General features: G+C 52.4%; 2 protein-coding genes across 9 annotated transcripts in view; both read right to left on the bottom strand.

Annotated features, from left to right (window-relative positions):
• Window positions 1-236: 236 nt before the first annotated feature.
• KCNIP2 (potassium voltage-gated channel interacting protein 2) lies at window positions 237-19,673 on the bottom strand. 5 transcript variants are annotated; one of them, XM_012769577.2, is made up of 10 exons: window positions 19,308-19,673; window positions 5,134-5,229; window positions 4,208-4,306; window positions 3,457-3,581; window positions 3,079-3,148; window positions 2,836-2,906; window positions 2,598-2,705; window positions 2,309-2,413; window positions 2,107-2,169; window positions 237-1,818 (listed from the first exon to the last, which is right to left on the bottom strand). In XM_012769577.2, exons 1-10 carry the CDS (start codon window positions 19,378-19,380, stop codon window positions 1,771-1,773), a joined length of 858 nt encoding a protein of 285 aa, XP_012625031.1. In that variant the 5' UTR covers window positions 19,381-19,673; the 3' UTR covers window positions 237-1,770. The 5 variants fall into 5 exon arrangements, with proteins under 5 accessions (XP_012625031.1, XP_012624953.1, XP_012625021.1 ...); XM_012769499.2 differs by having other exon boundaries at window positions 4,208-4,261; window positions 19,308-19,666; XM_012769567.2 differs by lacking the exons at window positions 4,208-4,306; window positions 5,134-5,229 and having other exon boundaries at window positions 19,308-19,670.
• A 2,061-nt stretch (window positions 19,674-21,734) lies between these two features.
• Window positions 21,735-23,699, bottom strand: part of ARMH3 (armadillo like helical domain containing 3) — a 186,375-nt gene continuing 184,410 nt past the window's right edge. For 2 of the 4 annotated variants that reach the window (XM_012769470.3, XM_012769443.3), the window contains one exon: window positions 21,735-23,447. In XM_012769470.3, the coding sequence (XP_012624924.1) occupies window positions 23,355-23,447 (93 nt within the window). In that variant the 3' untranslated portion in view covers window positions 21,735-23,354. The remainder of the gene's footprint in view (window positions 23,448-23,699) is intronic. The other 2 variants (XR_012922829.1, XR_001155313.3) reach the window with 2 other exon arrangements.

Here is a 23,699-nt window from a genome sequence, read left to right as displayed (position 1 = left end):
TTGGCATAGTCTTTAGGACATTGGCATCTGTCCTTGTCTCCTCTCAGGATGTGGGAAGGAGATTCATGCGATCAGGTGGGCTTCCAACCGTTCCGGAACTTGTATCTCAGTTTCTTACCAAGGTATGGCCAGACCATGGAACAGGCACCTTCTTGGGGATTTAAAAAACTGCAGGTGTATGAGTTAGGGGTTCTGTGGTATTTATGGGGTGGAGGGGACAAAAAGAGACAGCAGCCTATGCATAGCCATTGTGTTTTATTGGATCTGGTATATTATTTTATAAAATATACAGAAAAGCAAAAAATGCAAAGCAGTCAACAGTGTTCTCATGGGAAAGGGGGCTTCCTGCGGGTCCTTCCCCTCAGATTCTGGCTGACTAGGAAGGTGAGCTGAGTGGGACAAGCAGATACGTTAAGGGTGGCAGCATGGCAGGGGTGTGGACAATGAGGTGGAACCTAGGTCCTATGGTCCCCACCCTCTAGGTGTGTTCAGGGGCATCTGTGGGTAGACTGAGTAGATCAAGAGGAGACCCTAGGGAATTGAGGAAATTATGTGAGAGGCTGGGGTAGAGCCTGGGTTGATGGAAGAGTATAATGAATGTTCCACACTGGGTTCACTATACCTGCTATACCTGTCTCCCTTCTTGTTTTTCCATCTAAGGCATCCACTGGAGAGAATGATAGGAACCAGTTTAGAAAGGTGCCTAACTCACTCCATGTTTCTAAGTCTAGAGAACATAACCACTGAAAACTCAAGTCATAGCCATCAAAACAGGTGATGAGCAGGGAGAGTAGTTTGAAACTTTAGCAGGCATCAGCCAGGGCATCTTCTAGCCCTATTCCCTGGCCACTACTACCACCAACACATGCAGGAAAGAGGGAGAAAAAGGAATTATTCCAGGGATGAGCCAGATAACTGGATCCCAGTCTCTCTTTGGAAACTGAGGAGGGTATGGAAAATTTCTAGGGTATTTCTAAGGAGTCAAGGTCTTCTGAAAAGCCTAGAAACTCATATTTTGATGGGCTGGGGTAGCAGACCTGGGGAACTTGGAGCTATAGCCTGGCATGCCTGAGCTCTCACAATCTACCCATGTGTTTGTCTGTCTGTCTGTCTGTCTCTCTCTCTCTCTTTTTCTTTTCAAATGAAACATTGTCCCAGATCATCCAGATATGCCCATGCTTTTCTGTTCTCTACCCCAGATACTTCCTAGGACCTAACCACTGACTTAGGCCCAAGGTTTCTCCCTCTACATTTTTGTCTCCCTCCCACAGGGCTCTCAAAGGTTGGTGTAAAAAGCCAGCCAGTGCCAAGGACAGAGAATCCTCTTTGAGAAGGGAGTCTTAGGGGAAATGTTTATGAGATCAGGGATGGGGGAGCACCATAGCAGGAAACAAGTGTTGTGGTTTCTAAAGTGGGGGTGAGAGGTGGGGAACCACCCAATTCTTACAGCAAGGGCACCCTCAGCACTGCGTATGAGGCAGGGGGGAGGTGAGACTGTTGGGAGTTGGGAACACTCCCCAAATGCACTCTACCCACTCTCATATAAGTACCGCGCTAACTGATTGCACCACTGGAGCTCCCACTCTGCCTGTTCTCTAGCCCCTTCAGCTCCAGGGATCTAGACTAATGAATCCCCAGGCTCTTGGATCCCTACAGCCTCCAGGGTAGGGCCAGGATGAGGACAGACCTGGGAAGAGAAGGGTGAGGTCTGCCTGGACTAGGGCTAGAACATGTTCCCCCAAAGACACACTGACCCCCTCTCCTGGGGAGCTAGATGACATTGTCAAAGAGTTGCATGGACTTCATGATGTTCTCATCCTATGGCCATAGTGTGACAGAGGCAGATTGGAGAGACAGAAAGAGAAAGAACTTGTCAGAGACCGGGAAAGGGACATTGAGTCAAAGTTGGGGACATTCAGAGGCAGAGAGAAAGGAGATACCCAGAGAGACCTGAGGTGGGGAAGGGGAAAGCCTCCCCCAAAGAAACAAAATTGGGGTGCAGGGGTGAATTAGGGAGGCAGTACTCTACCCAAAGGGGCCATTCCCTACATTACTGACTCAGGCCTGAGTCCAAACCAGGGTAAGGTAGAGTGCAGGGACCCATACCTTTTGGCAAGACTCAATGAATTCCTCAATGGTCACCACACCATCCTTGTTTCTGTCCATCTTCTGCAAGAAGGTGGTCAGATAGGGAGAACAGAAAAGAGGGCAAGAGAGAGGAAGGCAGAACTCAGGTAAGTTCCCTCCTCATTCTTGATCTCCTTGCCTTCACACCAGGGCGCCCTCCAGCCTACCCAGTCCCAGGCACCTGGAAGAAGTTTTCCACGTGTTCCCTTGGGGCCTCCTCCCGGAGTGCTGGATACGTGTACTTGCCCATCATGTCATAGATGGACTTCATGATGTCAAGCATTTCCTGTTAGGCCAAGAGAGAAGAGGATCCCTCCTCAGAGCCTCCAGCCTCCAGACCAAGAGGCCTAGGGCCTAGGGCAGACCATACCCCCCTTGCTGGTGGTGCATATGTGGGTCATATTTCCCTCCCATGGCCGTTTGCATCACCCCTACCCTCACAACCCCCTAGCCCTTCAGTTGCCCTGCACCTCCTTGGTGATACAGCCATCCTTGTTGAGGTCATACAGGTTGAAGGCCCAATTCAGCCGGTCATCTACCGTTCCCCGAAGAATAACCGACAAACCAGCCACAAAGTCCTAAAAAGGAGGCGGGAGGAGCTGTGTCTTCAGATACTTTTCACACATCCCTTCTTTTGGGTTTGGCCTGGAGATCCTGACCCTGAAGTCCCAGGAAACAGGGTTCCCTGGCCCACCTCCCCCAGCTTACCTCAAAACTGACTGAGCCATCATGGTTGGTGTCAAAGGCATTGAAGAGAAAAGTGGCATAGGTGCTGGAGTCTGTAGGATGAGTGTGGAGAAGTAAGTTTGGCTTCCAGACAGGGCAGGATTTTCACCTCTATGGAGCTCCGCCAACCCCCTCATCACATTGGCATTCCCAGCCCTCCAGAACACTCTCTCCCACTCAGCCTAGAGATGGACAGCTGCTTCCCCTTGGGCCTTGACCCCTCACCTCCTTGAGGAAAGAACTGGGAGTAAATCTGCTTGAAGTTCTCTTCACTGACAATTCCACTGGGGCATTCCTGGGAGAGGAGAGAAATCAAGATGAGGGCAGAGACAAAACCCCCTCTGCTCACTTCCCCCCCATGGCCAGAGACCCAGAGAAATAGGGAAATTTTTCATGCCTCCAGGGACTCACCAGCTCTAGTGATGGGAGCCAAGACTTCTTCCCCAGAGCACAAATAAAAAACACGGAGCTAAAAAAAGGCTAGAAGTTTGGTCTGAGGCCCCACCTGCCTTCCATCTCGCTGGTATCCAGGCCATACTTTCTGGATAGGCCCTGCCCTTGCTGCCCCAACCCTGGCTCAGTTTGGCCTCGCCATGCACTCACGTTCTTGAAGCCTCGGTACAGGACCTGCAACTCCTTGCGGGTGAACTTGGTTTGCTCCTGCAGCTGTTCCAGACCCTCAGGCCGGTGACACACGGTGGACAGTTCAAACTCATCCTCCACGCTGTCTGCGGGGAGCGGTGGGGGTACAGCCACGCCTCAGGCCCCTGCTACCCCTCTTTAGAATCACTGATCCATATACCCTCCTCCCTGTCCCATCTCCAACACCGGAAACCATGTCAGTTCCCGGACCCTGAGCCGAGGACATCGAGGCAAGTAGAGAAGGCGCTGGTCAGCTTCCAGGTCTGTCAGCAGGCCAAGGCCAGCCCTGACCCCAGAGCCAGGGATTCGACTCAGAGCTTGCCCCAGGGCCCTTGATCCCTGGTTGGAGGGGAAGGCCCTCAGCCACATCTTCATCCCAGAAAAGGAGGAGTGGGAAAAGCCGGTTCCAATGGGCATCTGAGGGTCAGAGCTCCGCGCCTTCCTTGACCAACTCAGATACACCCAGCCTTAGCCTTGCCCCTTCCAGTTCTTCCCCTCCCCCAGCCAAAGCCCGTCAATCCCAGCCATGCCAGAGCCATGCCCCGCCCAGCTTCAGCCTACATCCATCCAGACCCCACCCTTGGCCCCACCCCCGGCCCCATCTCAGTCCCGCCCCAGTCCCCAACGCCCAGCCCCCAGGCAAGTGGCCCCACCCGAGCTCCCGAAGCCCCACTCCCACCCCGCCCCCGCCCCCACCAGGAGAGTAAGTCACCTGGGTCCAGCGGGCGGGGTCTGTGGGGGCGGAGGGAGGCTGGGGCGGCTAATTCTGAAGGGAGCGAACTGTCACCGAGAAAGCGGAAGACCGGGCCAACTGCAGACACACACCTCGCCCCTCACACTCACAGCAAATCTCACAGACCTGTGCGTTACAATGCTCACACCCCGGCCCCCGCGCAAAGGCACACCTAACGAACACAAGACATACACGAAATGGACCCCACGCACACAAGCTTGCAGGACTCACGCCTCTCCTATTTCCAAATCCACCCTCGTGTGGGACCCATGGAAATCAAACACAACAGCACGCTCAAATAACTACAAAACGGGCCTTTATAGCTTGCAAATGCAGTATAATCCTATGAGATGGGCGAGGCCCTACTGAGGACACAGATATCTAGAAACAAAGCGAGGTAACTAAACTCCAGGTCACTCAGCTGGGGACCAGGCGGTGACAGAAAACCCAAGTATCCTGGCGTCTGGAGGAAGGCGGGCTCTATCCTCTACACCTGCAACCATCCTGTCGGGGCACAGGCGACATACATCTCGAGGCCCAAAACATACCCAGGGCGGGTCGGCCACACAGACGTAGGCACTAACTCAGCTCAGCCACTCAGACCCTCACAGCCGCCTGGTCCCGCCACCGTCATATTGGCCACAGCCTCTCAGGCTCGGGCTCGGCCCTGCCACACTGGCCGCGCCCAAACACCCTGGTCCTGCCCTATTGCGCAGACTGGTGACGCCCACAGACACTCTGGCCACGCCCCAACTGACCATGCCCACACGTACCTGCTCAATCTACGCACATGGCCACGCCCCCTCACACTCGGGCCCAGCCAGTGCCCGCCCCCATTCCCGCCACACTGGTCACACCCACACACATTCAGGCCCCGCCCCCGGAAGCACAGGAGAGGCACTTGCTTTCACTGACTGAGGGCAGGGCTTGGGGCCCGCAGCAAGGCAGCAGCTTGAGGAACCGCTGCTTCAGCGCTTTTTTAGTGGGCCCTGGAGGGTGGCCTGGTAAGAGAGAAGATCCCAGGAAGGCACATTAACTCCCACTGTGCCTCCATTCCCTGTCCCCTCCCCGACAGTCACAATCAACCCAAGCTGGGGCCAGGGGCTGGGAGAGGAATGGGGTGAGGAGAGGAAAGGAACAGCCAGGGTAGCTGGGCCTGGGTTAGGGGACACAGTGGGTCTCAAAAGCATGGAAAGTTCATAGAGGCAGGGGTCAGGCACTTTGTACAGTGGAATGTGGTTGATGACAGTGAGGTGCAAGGAGGAGGGGGCAGTGGCCTCAAGTGTCTTTGCTGACCCAGTGCCCTTGGCTCAACTGCCATGGCGGGACTTCTCAAGGTGATAACCAACCCAAGGATTCCCTGGGTAGGAACACCTCTCACACACACATACAGTGACAGCCATGTATAGTGACCTGTGGAATGATAAATCACAGAGTGATGGATGCCGGTGACAGCTTGATATCCAGCAACTCACACCCAAAGGGCTAAAAACATGCTCCAACACACACATACATATACACACACATTTTGACCAAGTACTCCTTAATACAAATATACAATTGTGACCCGAAGTAAAACCTGGCGCACATATGGAGACCCATATAGGCCATCTCACACAGCATGATCAATCCACAGAACACACAATGACCCTGGGACATCATGACACTGTGTGTTAAAACACTATGACACATTGTGACCTTATAACATTATGACACATATTAAGATTGCATGACACATACCCATGTCATACTGTGACCTAGGTCCCCATGGCACCCAGATATCTGTGGCTGTACCTCACCCACAGAGGCTTCATTTTTCCTGGGTACATCTACTTTTCTTTCCTGTAACCCCCGATTCCAGGGTATCCAGAATCTTCCTGCCAAAGAGCAGGGTTCCTCATCAGCTAACTCATCTACCCTATATTGTGACTCTTTCCCAGTCCTTTCCAGTATGGTTTGCTCTTTGAAAGTAAATGATACAAAATGATGATGCAATAACAGATCTTGGAGGTGGACATGAATATTTTTAGTACATTATGGGGCTATTTAGGGCCCATTAATCACAGCCCTCCTCTCCGCCCCTTATTTCTGCACATGTCCTACAGCTTTAATTGCACCCCAGGAGGACCTTTAGTCCTAGGGGACAAATTTGTGTCTATGTGTGTCTCTATGCTGCATTCACCCCCAGATTCCTGTGCCAGAGCCCACTGGACCTGCCACATTGGCTAAAGTTGGCCTCAGTCAATTCTTGGAGGGGTCCAACATTTTTGGTTATAGGTAACTTCCCACTCCACCCCCCACTCCCCACCTGGCCCTCCCAAACCAGGCTCCACCCTCAGGACCAGGCCCTGCTCCCAGGAGGTAACTGCCTCCCCTCCAACACGTCCTCACTTCCCTCCCACCCCAGGAGCTATGGAGAGGCGGGGGAGGGATCGATGGTGGCCTGGCCTCTCGCCCAGGGCTCCATTAGCCCGGACTTTGGTTTCCTGAAGCCGGATTGTGCCTGCCTCCAATGGTATAGTCACCTGACTAGGGGGTGGCTTTTCCACTTCCCACCTGCCCAGCAAGCCCCCTGCCTGTTCCCAAGCCTCTGTCTCCTCTAGGCTCCACTGAAGGTGGGAAGAGGCTGCCTTCAACAGACAGGTCACCTGGGTTTCTCAGATGGCCCTTTTTCCCACCAAATAGTCTAAAGGGGATGGCAAGGTAGAGGCCAGATGACTTCCTCTTTTCCAGATTGTATAAGAACCACCTCAACCTAGCCTACCCAGTTCATCTAGGTGCAACTCCCTGTTCCCCAGTTCACCCCAGAAAATGCAGCAGAGGGGAGAGGGTGAGCTAGGAGTTTTCAGCCCTTACTAGATGAGGCAATTCATGGACCTTCCTCCTATCTCCAACTTCCTTCACCTCTTTCCTGCTCTCCCAGGTGTCTACCCTGTAGTCCTATCATGGTTCCTGCCTGTCTTCCTGTCCCTGGTAAAACTGGGGAACAGCCATGCTATGGAACTGTGCAGTTCTTGGTGTGAGGATGGGGGGGAGGTCAAAACTCTGGAGGGGGTGGCAGAAGTGTTTCTCTCTCCACCTACAAATCACTCCCTAATGACTTTAAAGTGGGGTGGGGAATTGATTTCCCACTCCCAGTGTCTAGCTCCTGGAGGCCATTCTGCCCCTGGATCCTCAGAGCAGCCTGGAGAGGCAAGGCGCTTGGGAAGCAGGGTCTCTGACCTGATCCACTTCTCACCCCCCAGCCAGAGCTGAGCTATAAATGTCTCATCACAGTGTTCCCACTCCTGTCCCTCCAGAACCCACCCCATCCCCAGCCTTGGTTATGGAGCAGGTATATCCTCAGGGAAGTCTGGAAACAGCCATACACACAACTGGATACTCAAAGAGGCTCAGCCACACACCCTGTCCCACTTGGGCACAGTCACATCCACCACCTCACAAGCCACATGTCTTGTCACCCTAACACACGCAGTCACATCCCTGCCACATACACAAGCTCAGCATCACATACTTTGTCCTCTCTCACACACATCACACACAGTCACACCCTGTGTCTCTCACACACTGAGTCCACATGCACCCCTTAACCTACACTGCACACTTGGGGGTATGGAGAGTCATACACATTTTCAGAACTATTGTGAGCCCGGCTCCAAAAGGGACTCCTCAGAAATCTGGTGTATCTCAGATATCTGGAACCTCCCTCCTCTACTCCAGACACCCCTGCCTGTCTCCGGACTCTTCCTGGTCTCCCCAGAATCTTCTTACCTCCTCATCTCCATGCCCCAGTCCTCCCACACTGCAACCCAACTCCCAACACTCTGTCCCTGAGATTCCCTCCCCCCTCCCTCATATCTATTCCTTGAGGCCCTCCCTTTATCTCTCCCAGATCTGTATTCTCCAAGCACCCCTCCTCACCTCCCCCATGCCTATCCCATCACTCACCTGCTCACCCCTGCCAGCAGTCATGAAGATGGAGCAACCCCCTCCCCAACGCTGCAGGGACAGCTGACCCCTCCAGCCAGCAGCTCAGACATGCCCAGACACCTGGGTTACCTTCCAAGGAGACAGGCTCAAAGAGGCCAAACTGCTCCAGGACCTTGACAAACAGACCGAGGACCACGAGCACGGCGACCATCTCCAGCCCTTCCAGGTTCATGGTGGGCCCCAGGCATGGCCCCCACCCCGCTGAGTCTCTGATATGGCTGCTGGCCGGCTGCCTCACACCACCTCCCCCTCAGGTTCCCCAGCCTGAGTCGGACTGCCCGCGGCCTCCCTCCCCTTCTCCCTCCCTGCATCTCCTCCCTCTCCCCCCTCACCCCGCCTCTGCCCCACATGCCTCCCAGCCACAGCCACCGCCTCTTCCTCTTCGAGGGGCCACCTCAGCTTTTGGACTGGCACCTCCTTGAGAGCCTTTGGTGCAGGTGCAAAGAATATGGACCGGAACAGGATAGGACATGAGCCAGAAGAGGGAGGCAGTGACCTGTCTCTGTCCCTGAGGAGCACTTTCCCCCAGACACACTGTGGCCACTCTGTGTCAAAGGGAGGGGGCAGAGAGAGGAGCTGTGCTTAGGGCGCAGGCAGGAAGGGCAAGGTGCCTGAGAGAAACCATATTGCACATATGCAAGTAATAGTGTATGGGTCCGAATATGTTACCAGTGTCTAGTGTTTTCCTGTGTGAATATTCCTGTTTGCTGGTATGGGAGTACAGGTCTCTTCTTATGTGTGTCTGTATGTGTGTTTACACATGATTGTGCACCTGTCACAGAGGTGTGTGTTTTGTACATGATTATGCATTTCTACTCCTGTGTATATGTGACCTGCGTGTCTATAGTATACGTGTAAGAGAGTGTGTCAGAGTGTTTCTGAGTGTGTATGGGGAGTGAGGTTTCTGTGTTTTAGTAGGGCCATGGGATGTGAGTCTGAAGTGTGTTAGGCATGGGTGTGTCATGTAATTTGGAGTATGGGTCTATGGTCGTGTCATTGTATCAGCACAGCATTGTATGAGAATATAAGGGCAGGGAGAAGGCAGTGATCTCTCCTGTTAGGAGGACACCACCACTGGTGTCATCGATCTGGTTGCCATGGAGACTGTGAGGCAGGAAGCACTCTCTTCCCACAGGCCACAGACAGTGAAACTGAGGCCCAAGGGAGAGAGAATTAGGTCCAGTAGCTTGGGGAGGAAAAAGGCTGCTTAGCCCCATCATGGCCCTCTGGGGAGGGAACTTATTGCAACTGTCTTTGGGACCAAGAGACCCAAGCTCCTTGGGAGAGGAGGGGAGCTACATTCTCCCCATCCTCTGGCTAGAACCTCACTCAGGAGATGCCAAAGCCCTGCCTGCTCCTTGGGAACTGTTATTGAGCTGACAGAGAAGCCCAGGGTGGGAAGGAAACCTGAGACCTCAGAGAAAGCCACCCCTCCCCCCAGCATTCCTGGAGTCTCTCCCTCCTCCTTCCTGGTCGTGGTGGTGGTGGTGGTGTCTGCCCCTGCTCCTTCCTGGTGGGGTGTGTGTGTGTGTGTGTGTGTGTGTGTGTGTGTGTATGTCCCTGCTTTTTCCTAGTGGAGGGTGGGGGGAAGGGGGTGTGTCCCTGCTCTTTCTTGGTGGAGTGTGTGTGTGTGTGTGTGTGTCTGTGCCTGTGTGTCTGTCTATGTGGAGGGAGTTGGGGGAGGGCCTGCAGAGCCAGTGAGCCACAAGACTAGGGCCTCAAGGTTAATAACACCTAACACCACTAATACCTCTGGCTACCGGTGATTGAGCACTCACTATGTGCTAGATAATGTGCTATGTGCTTACAGACAGTATCACATTGAATGTTCACAATAAACCTATTATTCCCACATTACAGGTGGGGAAACTAAGTCAGAGGGAGGTGACACAAATCTCCAAGATCAGAGCTTCAATTTTAACCCAGTCTTGACTCTGAGCCTGTACTCTAAACCACCATACTCCATTGGCTCCCTTCTTAGAAAGTTTATCTACCCATGAAGTCCAGTTTAGTGGGACTGACCCCAGAGGGAGCCCGCCCTCTTGTCCATCTCTGGGATGAATGTGTCTCAGCCCCTCTTGTTGAGCAGGTGTGGAGGGCCGGTCGCTGCCACAGCAGTTGAGGTTCGCTGATCTGCAGTTCTACCTGGCCACCACTGGGGGTCAGGCGTCCAACCGCACACACACACCACATCTTAACCTTTCCCTCTCCCCCTACCCTTTTCCGCCAATATCCAGGAAAGGTGTGGGAAGAAGGGTATGCCTCAAACAGGTTTGGTCTTCTGCTTTTCCCCTGGGAGAAATTCTGTTCATGGGTTGCTTTCAGTTTCTCACACCTTAGAGGCTACTGATTTACCGATGAAACCAGCAAATATCTCCCCGACTGTTCAAATTCCACCCACGGCATTTAATATCCCTCCCACTACCCTCATCAGCAGATCCCTTTGTTTCAGCCAGTTTGGCCTCCTCACTGCACCCCAAACATACCACACCCAGCCCTACCTCTGTGCCTTTGCTCCTGCCACCCCCTCTGCTGGGGCTGCCTTCCCTTCTGCTTTCCCTCTACCCTACAGTTCTTACCTATCCTTTAGAGGCAGCTTAAATTCTTCATTTTTTCTTAGAGACAGGGTCTTGCTCTGTCACTGGGGTTACAGTGCAGTGGTGCACTCATAGTTCACTGCAACCTTGAACTCCTGTGCTCAAGCAATCTTCCTGGCTCAGCCTCCTGAGTAGCTGGTGGGAGTACAGGGGTGTGCCACCACGCCTGGCCAGAGGCAGCTTAAATTCCCCTCCCTTCAGAGCCTCCAGCTCTCAGCAGTCTACCAGTTACCCGAATTCCTACCAAATTCCTTTCTGAGCCCTCAAAACTCAGCACCTAATTCTGTAATGTTATTAGTGGGAATAGTAAAAGGCAATATATCATGGTAGGTAATAGAGTGGGCTGGAATGCCAGACTTCTTGGATCCAAATCCGAGCTTTGCAACTTGCAATTAATTGGGTGAGTTCTTAACCTCTGTGTGCCTCAGTTTCCTACCTCATATGGTGAGGGGGGCAGTAAATGAAATAATACATGGAAAATTGTTAGAATAGCCAGGCACAGTGGCTCATGTGTATGATCCCAGCACTCTGTGAGGCTGAGATGGGAGGATCACTGGAGGCCAGGAGTTTGAGACCAGCCTGAGCAAGAGTGACACCCCTGTCTCTACAAAAAAAGAAAAAGAAAAGAAAATTGTTAGAGTAACACCTGGCCCAGAGTAACTGCTAAATAAGTGTTTGCTACCATAGTTAATAACAAAACACTCCTCCTTTACATTTCTATAGTTCTTAACAGTCCATAAAGCGTTTCCACAAACATTATTATCTCAATGGCTTCTCATGACAGCTCCATGATGTGGGCAGTGAATAGTATTGTGCCCATTACACTGATGAGGTAAATGAGGCACAGAGGTAAAAGGCCTTACTCAAGGTCACCCAGCTAACGGTATGAGGCATAGATTTGAACCCAGATTTCTCTGGACCAGTCCTATTCCCTCAACTGTATTCCAAGCTCCTGGATGGCAAACATGCCAAAAAAACCTGGACCTACACAAATTGAGTGCCAGGCTCTGAGCTGGTGCTTGTGGAACAAAGGCGAACCAAACATGACTCTCACTGGGTAGGAAGAGACAGCCCCACTGAGAGAACTGTAAGGAATCTATTAATTAAAAAAACATTTGTTGGTTGGTGCAGTGGCTCACACCTGTAATCTGCCTGTATCCTAGAACTCTGGGAGGCTAAGGCAGGAGGATTGCTCAAGCTCAGGAGTTCCAGACCAGCCTGAGCAACAGCGAGACCCCATCTCTACTATAATTAGAAAGAAATTAGCCAAAACAACTAAAAATAGAAAAAATTAGCTGGGCACCATGGCACGTGCCTATAGTCCCAGCTACTTAGGAGGCTGAGGCAGGAGGATTGCTTAAGCCCACGAGTTGGAGGTTGCCGTGATCTAGGCAGATGCCACGGCACTCTAGCCTAGGCAAGAGAATGAGACTCTGTCTCAAAAAAAGAAAAAAAAAACATTTGTTGGCCAGCTGTGTTGGCTCACACCTGTAATCCTAGCACTTTGGGACGCTGAGGTGGGAGGATTGCTTAAAGTCAGGAGTTTGAGACCAGCCTGAGCAAGAACAAGACCCCGTCTCTCTAAAAAAAATAGAAAAATCAGCCAGGTGTAGTGGTACGTGCCTGTAGTCCCAGCTACTCGGGAGGCTGAGGCAGGAGGATCACTTGAGCCCAGAAGTTTGAGGTTGCAATGAGCTATGAATGACGCCATTGCACTGTAGCCCAGGCAACAGAGAGAGAAAAAACATTTGTTGTGTGCCTACTATGTGATAGGAACTGTCCTAGGTAGGTCATGAAATAAGCTATGTAAAAGTTTTTTAACTGGGAGGCCAGGGAAAACTTGGAGAGGGTAGCTTTTGAGCTGGTACTTCTTTTTTTTAAAGACAAAGTCTTGCCCTGTCACCCAGGCTGGAGTGCAGTGGTGTGATAATAGCTTACACTCCTCCTTTACACTCCTCAACCTTGAACTCTTGCAACCTAGAACTCTTGAGCTCAAATGATCCTTCCTGCTTCAGTCTCCTGGTATTACAGGTGTGAGACAATGTGCCTGGCCCAGAGCTGGTTCTTACAGGATGGCTCAAATGTCAACAGTTCACCTTTTTTTTTTTTTTTTTTTTTTTTTTTTGAGACAGAGTCTCACTTTGTTGTCCAGGCTAGAGTGAGTGCCGTGGCGTCAGCCTAGCTCACAGCAACCTCACACTCCTGGGCTCGAGCGATCCTTCTGCCTCAGCCTCCCGAGTAGCTGGGACTACAGGCATGCGCCACCATGCCCGGCTAATTTTTTATATACATATCAGTTGGCCAATTAATTTCTTTCTATTTATAGTATAGACGGGGTCTCGCTCTTGCTCAGGCTGGTTTTGAACTCCTGACCTTGAGCAATCCGCCCGCCTCGGCCTCCCAGAGAGCTAGGATTACAGGCGTGAGCCACCGTGCCCGGCCTATGTATCCTGGATACTTTACACATACGATCTCACTTAGTCCTCATAATGAACCTGAAAGGTAGGATCTGTTATTCCTGTTTTTACAGCTGACATGGTCAGAATGAGTAACAAGTATACTCATTTTGCAGATGAAGAAATTGAAGCTCATAGAGTAATTTTCCCAAGGTAACAGCTGACATGCTGATAGAGAATGACTTTAACCAGAGCCAGTGATCCAACAGCCCTCTAAGGCTGTCTCTCCCATTTGTGTGGGGTGTCAAGGAGTCCTGGGTGACTACAGCTTAGTTTATGTCAGGGGAGTGATGGGTAATAAAATGTAAAAGGGTCAGATTCCACAGAGACTTGAATGCCAGGCCAGACTATTTAGACTGAAAGAAGCACCACAGCAGCACCTCCCTGCTCTCTGTTGCTGATTCACACATGGACAGATTGATAAACTTGCAGCCAGTTGCTCTGTCCCTGGATCCTCCTTTTGCTCTCCAATCCCCACCCTCAACTCTCAGAGACCTTGACCCAGCCTCACAGGGACTTGTAGACCTAAATCAACCAGGCCTCTGGTGGAAGGCTCTGTCAGAAGTGAAAGAAGAGTTGTCTTTCAGGCTCTCCTGTTTCTCCACTCAGAGACTTCCCAGGTCTCGGGCCCTTGCTCACATCTTCCCCAAGCATCCCTGTGCCACTGGCCTCAGCTTAATGGAAAGCAAAGGAGTGAAATCTTAATGGGAGCACTTCAGGCAGAGTGAGAACTGAAGGGGAAAACTATCATAAGGCATTAGGTGGGCCCTCCCCAGATCCCTCAAATCTCACCCCAGAGATAGTCCTATCATTTAGTTATTGATTCCTCACAGTTCAAACCTGGAGTAATACTGTCTTATGGGGGAACCCACTCTGTGCAACTGTCCCACCTACCATACACAGGCTGCCCTTGTACTCCACCCCCAACAGTGTTACCCAGCCAGTGAAGACCCCAAACCCCAAAGCCCTTCTCTCAGTCCCCTGGACCCACTCTATTCACAGCTAGGCCTAAAGACACTGCAGCCCCCAGCTGCATCAGGTGATTAATGACCTCCCTAGACATTGGGGCTATTTTGGGGCCTGGAAGTCATGCCTGCAATGATTGAGAGCTGGCTCTGCCTGGCTCCAGCCATCTGTCACTAGAGACAAGCCAAGCAGGGGGCTTGGGGGTTGCATGATTCCCAAGAGATTTCCATGCATGGTTCTGGCTCAGCCTCATCTCCTCTCCTTCTGGGGGACACATGGCAAGCAGAGGACATAGGTCCTGCCTATACTCCAGGGGCTTAAGTGGATACCCATGGAGAGAGCCAGAGAATTACAGATTCCAGAATGCCATGATACTAGGTTGTTTTGGTCTCCATGAGGCCAGGTCCAGAGGGGATGTTGGGTTCTGTGGGCCCTGCCCAAGCAACCCCAAGGAACCTATGTGGAGGTATGCACAAATCTTAGCTGTGCCCTATGATACCCACAATCCACACATTCCACAAATCTCACACCAAAGTACAACTTCATGGAGGCTATACAACTAAGTGACTCAGGAACCCCCAACACAACCCTAAAGCATAGAACTCTAGGCATGTGCAGTCTCAGTGTCACAGAGTCCCAGCAATCACAATTCCTGGGATGCACAACCTCAGTAATGCACGGCCCCACTGATGTACAACTTAGTAATGTACAATCCCATGAACACTCCCATGGATAGACAAAACAGTGACATACTGTCCTAATGCCACACAAGTCTATCCATCCTGCCACGCATGAACTTGCTAGCTGAGTTTATGTTGGTCCAGTCACACCTCAGGGATTTTCCTTTCTGGACATTGGCCCATCATCTTAAGACCCCCTCAACCTAAGCAGTGCATTAAAGGCTGTGCCTTTGCTCTGCTCTGCTGTTGGCTTCCTCTTTTCACCCCTGTGAGGAGCCCTACCCTTATTTGCAGCCCCCTCCTCTGCCTTCTGTGAGAAGCCCTGCCCCCTCCACCATTGTAAGGGACCACGATGCCCCTTCTCCTTTCCTCTTTGAAAACCCCTATGTGTCTTCCTCCTGCTCTGTGAGGGACCCTATCCCTTGTCCCACTTTAGTCAAGTATCTTGCCCTTTAAACCCTTTTTTAAAGGAATCCTGCTCCCCCCATCTCTGTGAGGGGCCCTTCCCCTCCCCACCTCTGTGAGGCTCCTATCCCACTTCGCTCACTTTTTGAGGGTTCCTGCCCCTCCCTTCCCTTCCTCATACCTGGCGACAGCGACCCAGTCACCAGCTGGTAAAGGGACCGCGCTGCCAGCCCCAGCGGGCTCCGGCACCTGCGGGGGCAGCGGTTCATGGTTCAGCTGAAAGCTCTGTGGCCAAGCTCCGCCCCCAAGGCCCGGTCGGGTCTCCTCCCCCAGCCGAGTGGGCCCTGCGTGGGCGGCGCGGGAGGGCCGGACTGGCAGGCCCGGATCTCCAGCCGCGGAGCCTCCCCATCTTCTGGCTGCAGGAGGGGAACACCCTGGCCCCATCATCTGGAATACCCGCCCCCAAAGTTCCTAGACTGGGGCGGAGCGGGGGAAGGGGCAGTGGATTTCTGGCGGGGAAGCTTGGGCACACACGGGTTTTGAGAAAATAGCTGGATGGGGTAATGAACCTTATTTTATTTAATTATTTATAGACAGGGTCTCGCTCTGACGCCCCAGTTAGAGTGCAGTGGCGTCATCGTAGCTCACCAACCCCGGCTGAACCTTATCTTTTATTGCCCTTTTCGATCCCTCCTCAGCCTGTTGCACCCTCCCTGCTCCCCGTTTTTAGCACAGAGATGCCAAGGAGTAAGGAGGACAGAGTTGTCATGGCAATCCCCCACACTTCCATACTTCCTGGACCAATGGGAGAAAGAACAGGAGGGAGAAAGAGGCCAGTGTAGTGAGGTGGCAAAGAAGAGGCGGCAGGGATGTGCCCATACTGATACCTGCCTCCTGGCTCCAACTCCCTTGCACAACTTTCTGCGTCTGTTTTGGTCCCGCATGTTCACAGACTCTACCAATCATACGAGGGCTACCAGCCAAATGCATCTAGTATAATCCACCCACAGCCCCTGCTCCGCCCCCTTTCCCGGACTGCAGACTTATCCCTAGCAGGTTAGACCCAAAGCAAACCCTTCCAGGACTCTCTAACGCCTTCAAACTTCTGGGAAAGCCTGAAGGAGAGATATAGTCCTACTCCTCCGACTGGGATCCCGTATTTTTGTTTGAAAACCCTACATTTCAGTGGCGAGAGTCGCCTTCAAACTCCGTCCAAATCTTGCCCTCTTGACTTGGCGATGGTCCCCATTCAGAATCAGCTCCATATTCATGGCTTTTCTAAGACACACGGGGGCGCCCTAGTCCCCGGAACGATACTTAACAGCTAGAGGGACCGGACTCCAAGTTCCTAGTCCCAGGGACCAGAGCTCAGGCCTGAGCAGCCGGGTTCCAACTCCCTTCCCATCTTCTCCTGTCCTTTCTCTGCTTTCGCTCTAACGGGGCCGCTGATGGAGGCCTTTCCCCCGGAGCCGCACTGTCAATTGGCCGCGCCGGGCTGGGAAGACCTGAGGGATTAGATGGGGGTCGGGGTGGGGCTCCGATTTTGTTTTTCCTTAAAAAAAAGTCTCTCCCACCTTTGTTCTGAGCTTGGGGTGGGAGTGGGGAAGGAAAGCGGTCGGAGGGACCAAAGATGCACTGAGGTATAATTTTAAGGCCGCCTCTCTGCAAGCCGGACGGCCAGGATGACGGGGACTGAAGACTACTCCACATCTGATCCCAGGAATCCCGCCTGCACAGGGGAGGAAAAGGGAGGGGAGGGAAGGGGACAGGAGGGAACGGAAGGGGAGGGGAAGCTCGGAGTGCTCTTCAGCACCGCGGACAACGACTCCCCTTTTGGCTTCAGTTCTGGCTTCTCCCAGCGCTCAGCGCCGCCCGCTAGGGCTCGGAGGCTTCGTTAACATAGGCTTCCCAACCCCATTTCTCTGCCGGTATAAGATAAGCCTTCCTTGGAGAGGAGACTCCTGTAGTCCTATTTCTACTTTCCAAGTCGTGTGGAGCCATCTAAAGCGAGGATGCGGATGACTTAGACCATGATTTTTGATGCTTGTCAACATCTGACCTTTCTACTTTCCAGGGGAGGCAGCCAGGCAGGAAGTAGTATTCCTCATTTTACAGATGAGAAGAGTGAGCCCAAGAGAACAGAAGTCACACCGTTGGTACACTTTCATTCATTCCTGACTGACCTGAGGCAGTGCACCTTCAAATACAAATGTTTCCCTACTCTCACCCAATCTGATTCAAATAGGCAAGTGGGGAAAGGAGGATTTCACTAAAGGGGAGAATCAAAGCCAAAAGCAAACACTGACTAATGTGATGCTAATGAGGGCCCTAGGCCCATACTACTATCAAGAATGCTAAACTGGCGGTGGGAACAGAATTTATAGCAGAGCCATCCAGGTGTGAGGCACTCTTAGCACTCTCTCACATCTGAGGCCTGCCTGAGTGAGTCCGTCCCCCTTTAAGGGAGTCTCTGCATTGCAACTAGGGCCTCCCAAGGGTCAGTGAGTTGGGGAGACACTTATTCTCAAGGCACCACATCCTAATCCTCTCCCCTATTTCCAGGTCACAACCTCACTCCCCTCAGGAAGGACAAGGACCATGCCTCCCTCCACCTCTCAGCTTTGTTTAGGCCTCAGGGGAGAGACAGCCTCCCTCTTCCCACACCCTCTTGAGGTTCTTGAGTAGGCTGCACAAAGAGAGACACAAACACACATGCACAGAAATGTACACAGGGTGACACAGTCACCTACACAGACACATGGATCTGTCTACCAATCCCAGGAACATGCACATGCACAGAGGTACCGGTTTCACATACCGCCCCAGTGTGGAAGAGAGAGGATGCTTGGGCAGCAAAGTGGTTGGGGGGGGGGGGACAAAAGGGAAACCACATGGCACTTCCCAGGCCTAGAGCTTGTATCTCTGGCTCTGGTAGGGAGGCAAGAAGATGTGTTTTCCTGGGGTTTGGGTGAAGTTCTGGAAGAGTTGTTGGGGGTTGAAGGAGCTTCAGTTGTGAGAATAATCTGAATATGTGAATAGGGCAGGGAGGACCGACCCAGCACTAATCAAAGCCTCCCTACATGAGTCAGGTGCTGGGACCATAGGGTGCTCCTGGGAGCAAGGCTGGGCAGCTGGACACTAGAGTCCCTCCTTGGGTCCCCCTAGGCTATTTGTGGAAAATGTGGGGAAGCAGTGGGGTACACTAAAGACCTCCATCTGCACCAGGAAACCAGAGAGGCAGCAAGGATAAGACATGTCACGGACACTCACAGAAACCCTGCAGACATCACCACATGGAAGTACACTATCAGCATCAAACACCAATAGAATCCATATAGTCTCACAATCATAAAACACAACAGAACCTACTTTAACAAATGCTCACCCCAGAATGGTCATGGTCATGAAGTCTTAAAAACAGACAAATCACCCTGAAGTGGAGTCCTATACATTCTCGTAGTCACATGTCACTTTAAACAGCATTACACACTCAAAACGTATAGTTGTACATACAACAGACACATGGTCAAAACAACTTCATCAGTACAACCAGGGTCCTACACAACCTCACTCAAACATCTGACAATTGCACTGCCACACACAATCACACTCACCCTGGCTGTCACCAAGCCCAGTGCACATGGCAACCAGCTGTGGGAGGCACACACGTATACACACACAGACACACAAGAATGACAGGCGCTCACTCACGTAACACCTCCCACTCCAGACACCCTCCCAGCCCTGTGTCACACACGCCTACACCTGCTGCCTCTCCACACCTGCCCCTCCTGCTTCTCCCCCATCCCCCGCAGGGGGGGGACCCAAGGCTTTGAACCCCAGTGTTCTGCCGCCCAGACCAGCCAGGAGGGTGCCTGGGAATGGGACAGTGTGGGTAGGGGCCAGGCTGGGGTCAGAGAGGTGGGAGGGTCTGCGGGGATGGAATCCAACCCTCCCTCCCGCGACCCCCAGATCACCGACTCACCCGTGAGCTGGTCGTAGGACCCATCTAGGTCTCGGGAATCGGACAAACTCTCCTTGCGGCCCTGGCCCCGCATGGCCCCCGGCACCCCCCTCCCGCCTGGGCCGTGGGAGGGGGCGCCGGTGGCCGGGATAGGGCCCTCGCACGGCGCCCCCTGGCGGCTTAGCGTGCTGTTGGGGCTAGGGGCTGGGGAGAATTTGAGCAGGGGCTGAGTCTGGGGACTGCCCCGGGGTCTAGGGCCCACTGGGGGTCCTGGGGCAGGAGCAGACAGCTTAGGCAGCAGGTGAGTGCAAAGCCGGAGGCAGAACGGAGCTGAGCAGCAAGCAGAGCTCGAGCAGAGCCGCCTCTCTCCTCCCGCCCCCTCCCCGCGGCTGTCACCGCCGCCTCCCCCCTTTGGCGCTGTCGGGATTGGCTCCCCCTACCCCCGCCCCCCACCCTTTGCAGCTGGGGGGGGGAGGCACCCGGTGAAAGGGTGAACTGGAAAGTGCAGGGAGAGAGACTAGCTCTCCAGCAACGCAGCGACACTACCCCCTAAAACTGAAGCCACATGCCACGGAGGGGGGGGCAAGGGGAAGGGGAGGAGGGTATAAACGAAGAGCTGACCAGAAAATCCCCACTGCTAGGAAACCCCGCCCCTATTTCTCAGGCACCTCTTCCCCCATTGTCAGCACTGTTCTGACCAAGACAGAACCTGGGGTGTCTCTGAGTCACGTTCTGTCTGTATTCATGTCAGTCCCTATTTTCTCTGTCGTTCCTCCTCCCATGTATCCGTGTATCAGTCTTCTGTGGTCCCAGCTAGCCCCCACCTTGTTGGAAGCCGGTTGGGGATGCAAAGGAAGAGTCAACCCAGTCTCTAATAATAAGCTCGTCTCAGGCCAACGGACTACAGTTTTCTCTTCTCTCAAGTTCCAGAAGGATCTCAATTCTCACCCACTCCAGGACCCTGTCTCTGGGCCTCGCTCACTCTCAGGAGGTCTCCTTCTCTGATATTGTTATAGCGGGTGGTTCCGAGGACAAACCCAGGGGCACACAGAGAGTCGGAGAATCAAAGTTTATTCGCCAGGGGGCTCAGAGGGGTCTCACCACCAAATTCTGAGCCCCATCTACCTGATTTTTCCCATTTTTATTAAGTTGGGGTGGTCCAAGGGGTGGGGTATCAGGTGGCTAATGCCCACCAGGTAATAGGTTAGTATTATGCTGATGTGGGTCTTCCATGAGGGGTGGCGGTCTCAGGTGGCTGATGTTCCAAGTAATAGATGGGAGTTTTCCTTATCAATCCAATGACACCCCCCCCCCATTGGCCAATTAGGAAGATAAGGGAAAAAAAAGAGTGAACCAGGTCAGTTTCTCAAGACTTTCTTGCTCTTTTGTTCCCTTCCAACCCCAACTTTTCTGCCCCTCTTTTGCCACCTGTCCTGTCCTACATTCCTCATTCTCTAGCAGATTTGGGGAGTGACTGATGGGTTTGGGGATCCAGGTGAGGATGCGGAGGAGAAAAGAAATGCCTGTGTTATGAGATCCCTCCAGATAAGCTCCTTTTCTGAAGGCAGGGGTTAGCACAGAGCTGGGCTCCCTCATCACTCAGGAATGGCTATGAGACGATTGAGCCCCACATGTCTCACCTTCTCCAGGATGGTTCCTGGGTTCCCCACCCAAGAGCCCCCCACTTGCCATGAGGATAGGGGGATCATGTCTGGTGGGTCTGAAGGAGCTAACGTCAAAAGTTTTAGCTAAAATATTCAAGTACATTTAATTTCTTCAATTGGCTTTAATTTCCAACCACTTGATACAATCAACCCAGCAGGAATTGTGGCAGGAGTTCCGGCATAAGAAGGGGACAAGCAGCTGAAGGTAGGATAGTCTTTAGGAGCAATGCCCTGCTCCTGGCTACCCCCTGGCTCTAGAGGAGCCTCCACAGACCTGGCATAGAGGCTGGACATAGATAGAGCACGGGCAGCTTTCCATAGTTGATTTCAAGGTTGATTTCCAGGAGAAATGGGGACTCCTATTTGGAGTTCCTGGCATAAATGTAGGTGAAGAAACAGGCCAAGGGATGGGCCTTTACAATGGAGGGCAAGTAGTCTTCTTAGTGCCCCATGCCATAGACCTGTCATTGTTCACTTTATAGGAAAGGCTGTCAGGAATTCAGAAGTAGCCAAATGGGCTGGCCGAGCAACTCAATACCACAAAGTTTGGAGATAAGGGAACTCCCTTCTCCCTCCTTCTACCCAGAGGGCAAGGGAGGCTACAAATCTCTGAACCCAGCTGGCCTCACTAGGGCCAGGAAAGTCAGAGGAGGAGAGTCTATAAGACAGACAGGGGTCCCTAGCCAGATGGGACCAGCACCTGGGAGATTACCTTAACTCTGTCTTAGAAATGAGCCTGGGCAACAGAAATTAATAATAATTAAAAAAGACACTAAAGACTGTCCCACACAAATTAATTTTTAATAACTTCAACTTGCCACCGGATCCAGATCCAGCTGCCCTGGGGGTTACCACAATGGAAAACACTAAATGCCCCAGGCTGAGCTACCATCTAGTGATCAGAGATGACCCAGCCTGTGATCTTTTAAGAATCTACATCTATACATGGCAGCCTGTTAGTGGATTCTCTGGAACTAGTGCATATCTTCTCAATGTGGGAGCCAGAACTCTGATTCCCAGGGAGGGAAGGTATCCAAAAGAGATATGAGGTTAAATAGATAGTGGCCATCGAGGTTGCAGACTTGCTTTTGCTGCTGGATTCCTGCACTTATCCCAGATTCTTCTGGTGCTGCTTGCTCCCCACCATCCCAAGGGCTTCAGAAAGTGCTTTAGAAAGGGAGGATATCAAAGTAGCAGCTATTTCAGAGGCAGCTGTAGGGTAGGGAAAGCCTATAGTGGTCCCATGCAGGCTTTCCAAAGGAGGAACCACAGGGCAACTTCCCTAAGGTCAGGAGATTTTCCTATGGCCCCAACCCATAATATGAGCGGACAGAAAGGAGGCCCTGTGCAGGATGCTCACCTGGTGTCTTTCAGATGGAGGGCACCCTGCCTCCAGCAGGTTCTCTCCCTCCCAGGCACCAGACCACAGCAGGAACAGATTCCTTCCCAGAGGAAATTCTCAGGCAGGCTAGATGTAAACAACAGCAGGGTGAGGGGGTGGGACATGTGGAGGGGAGCTCAGCAGAGGCAGGAGAGGCTCCCAGAGGAGGGGGTGGCAGGGAGGTGGGGAAGCTGCTGGAAAGGGAACCAGCAAAATAGGCACCTTGAGGGCTCCAGAAAACCTGTCAATGTTTATTTCACACACATACCCTAAAGACAATTTAAACCAGATTAAAAATGAAAAGCTAAGGTTGTGACCTTATTGTGCTGATGAGTCAATGGGTTGGAAGAAGGTGAATGCTAACAGGTATTCCCGGTACCAATACTGAAATCCAGAAAGTGGTGGCAGGACAGCAGAGCACTGGGCAGATTCTAATCTCCAGTTTCCCAGAGGAGTCAACTCTGAATTTAGAAAACAGAAAAAGGGTACCTCATTCCTACCCTGCCCTGAGCCTGAGCTAAGGGTCCTAATGATTGGACATAGTGCCAGCAGGGACAGGGGACATAGATTTCAAGCCTAGCACAGCCCCAAGCCCAAAGGAAACAGGATGGGGCTCCAGCTACATCCAGCTGAGTGTTGATCTATTTTCAGAAGCCAAGGAAAGCCACTGAACTTCAAGGTGTTGGCATCACCCTGAAGCTTAACCCAACAGCTCCTGAAAATTAGTCAGTAGCCACAACTTGTACTCTCAATTGGAAATGTGAAGGGCTATCCAGGGAGCCCACCCTGGAAGTCCCCACATTCCTGGAGGTCTCTCTCTGTGCCCACCCATTTCTCCCCAAATACGATCATCCCTGGCTTGCCCCTCCTGCCCCTGCTGTCCAAGCTTTGTTGAAGCACGGCCTTCACCAAGAGAACTTGGTATCTGTGTTTCTCTCCAACCTTGGGGCAGCCCCCCTCCCCTTGATCCCCCAGGAGCCTCATGGGTAAGGGCAGTCAGTGGCTGTTCAGGTAGGCGTGGCTTCAGGAGATAGTGGAGAACTCCTTGAGCAGGACTTCCTGGCTGAGTGTGTGGAAGGCCAGGTTTCTCCGGACGTTGGTGCTAATGGATCGAACCTGGGAAAGGGTAGGGAAAGGTGGGAGGACACAGGCAAAGAGAAAACAGGAGAGAGTTGGTTACAAACAGTAGAGGGTAGTGCCAGAGACACAGGGCCAAGATAGAGTGCTAGAAGTTTCTCTCTTAGGAAATGAACCCTTAACAGCTATCCCTGCAAGGCAAATGAGCAAACAGTTCCTTGATAGCAGGGAAGAAAAGAAGAGGGGCTGAGAGGCAGAAAATAGTGGATGTGAGAAGAGCATCTGGGCTGC

This window comes from Microcebus murinus, chromosome 14 (genome assembly GCF_040939455.1).
Source record: "Microcebus murinus isolate Inina chromosome 14, M.murinus_Inina_mat1.0, whole genome shotgun sequence".
Lineage (NCBI taxonomy): Eukaryota > Metazoa > Chordata > Mammalia > Primates > Cheirogaleidae > Microcebus > Microcebus murinus.
Note: the sequence above shows the minus strand (reverse complement) of the source record. Positions and strands in the feature narration are given on the sequence as shown.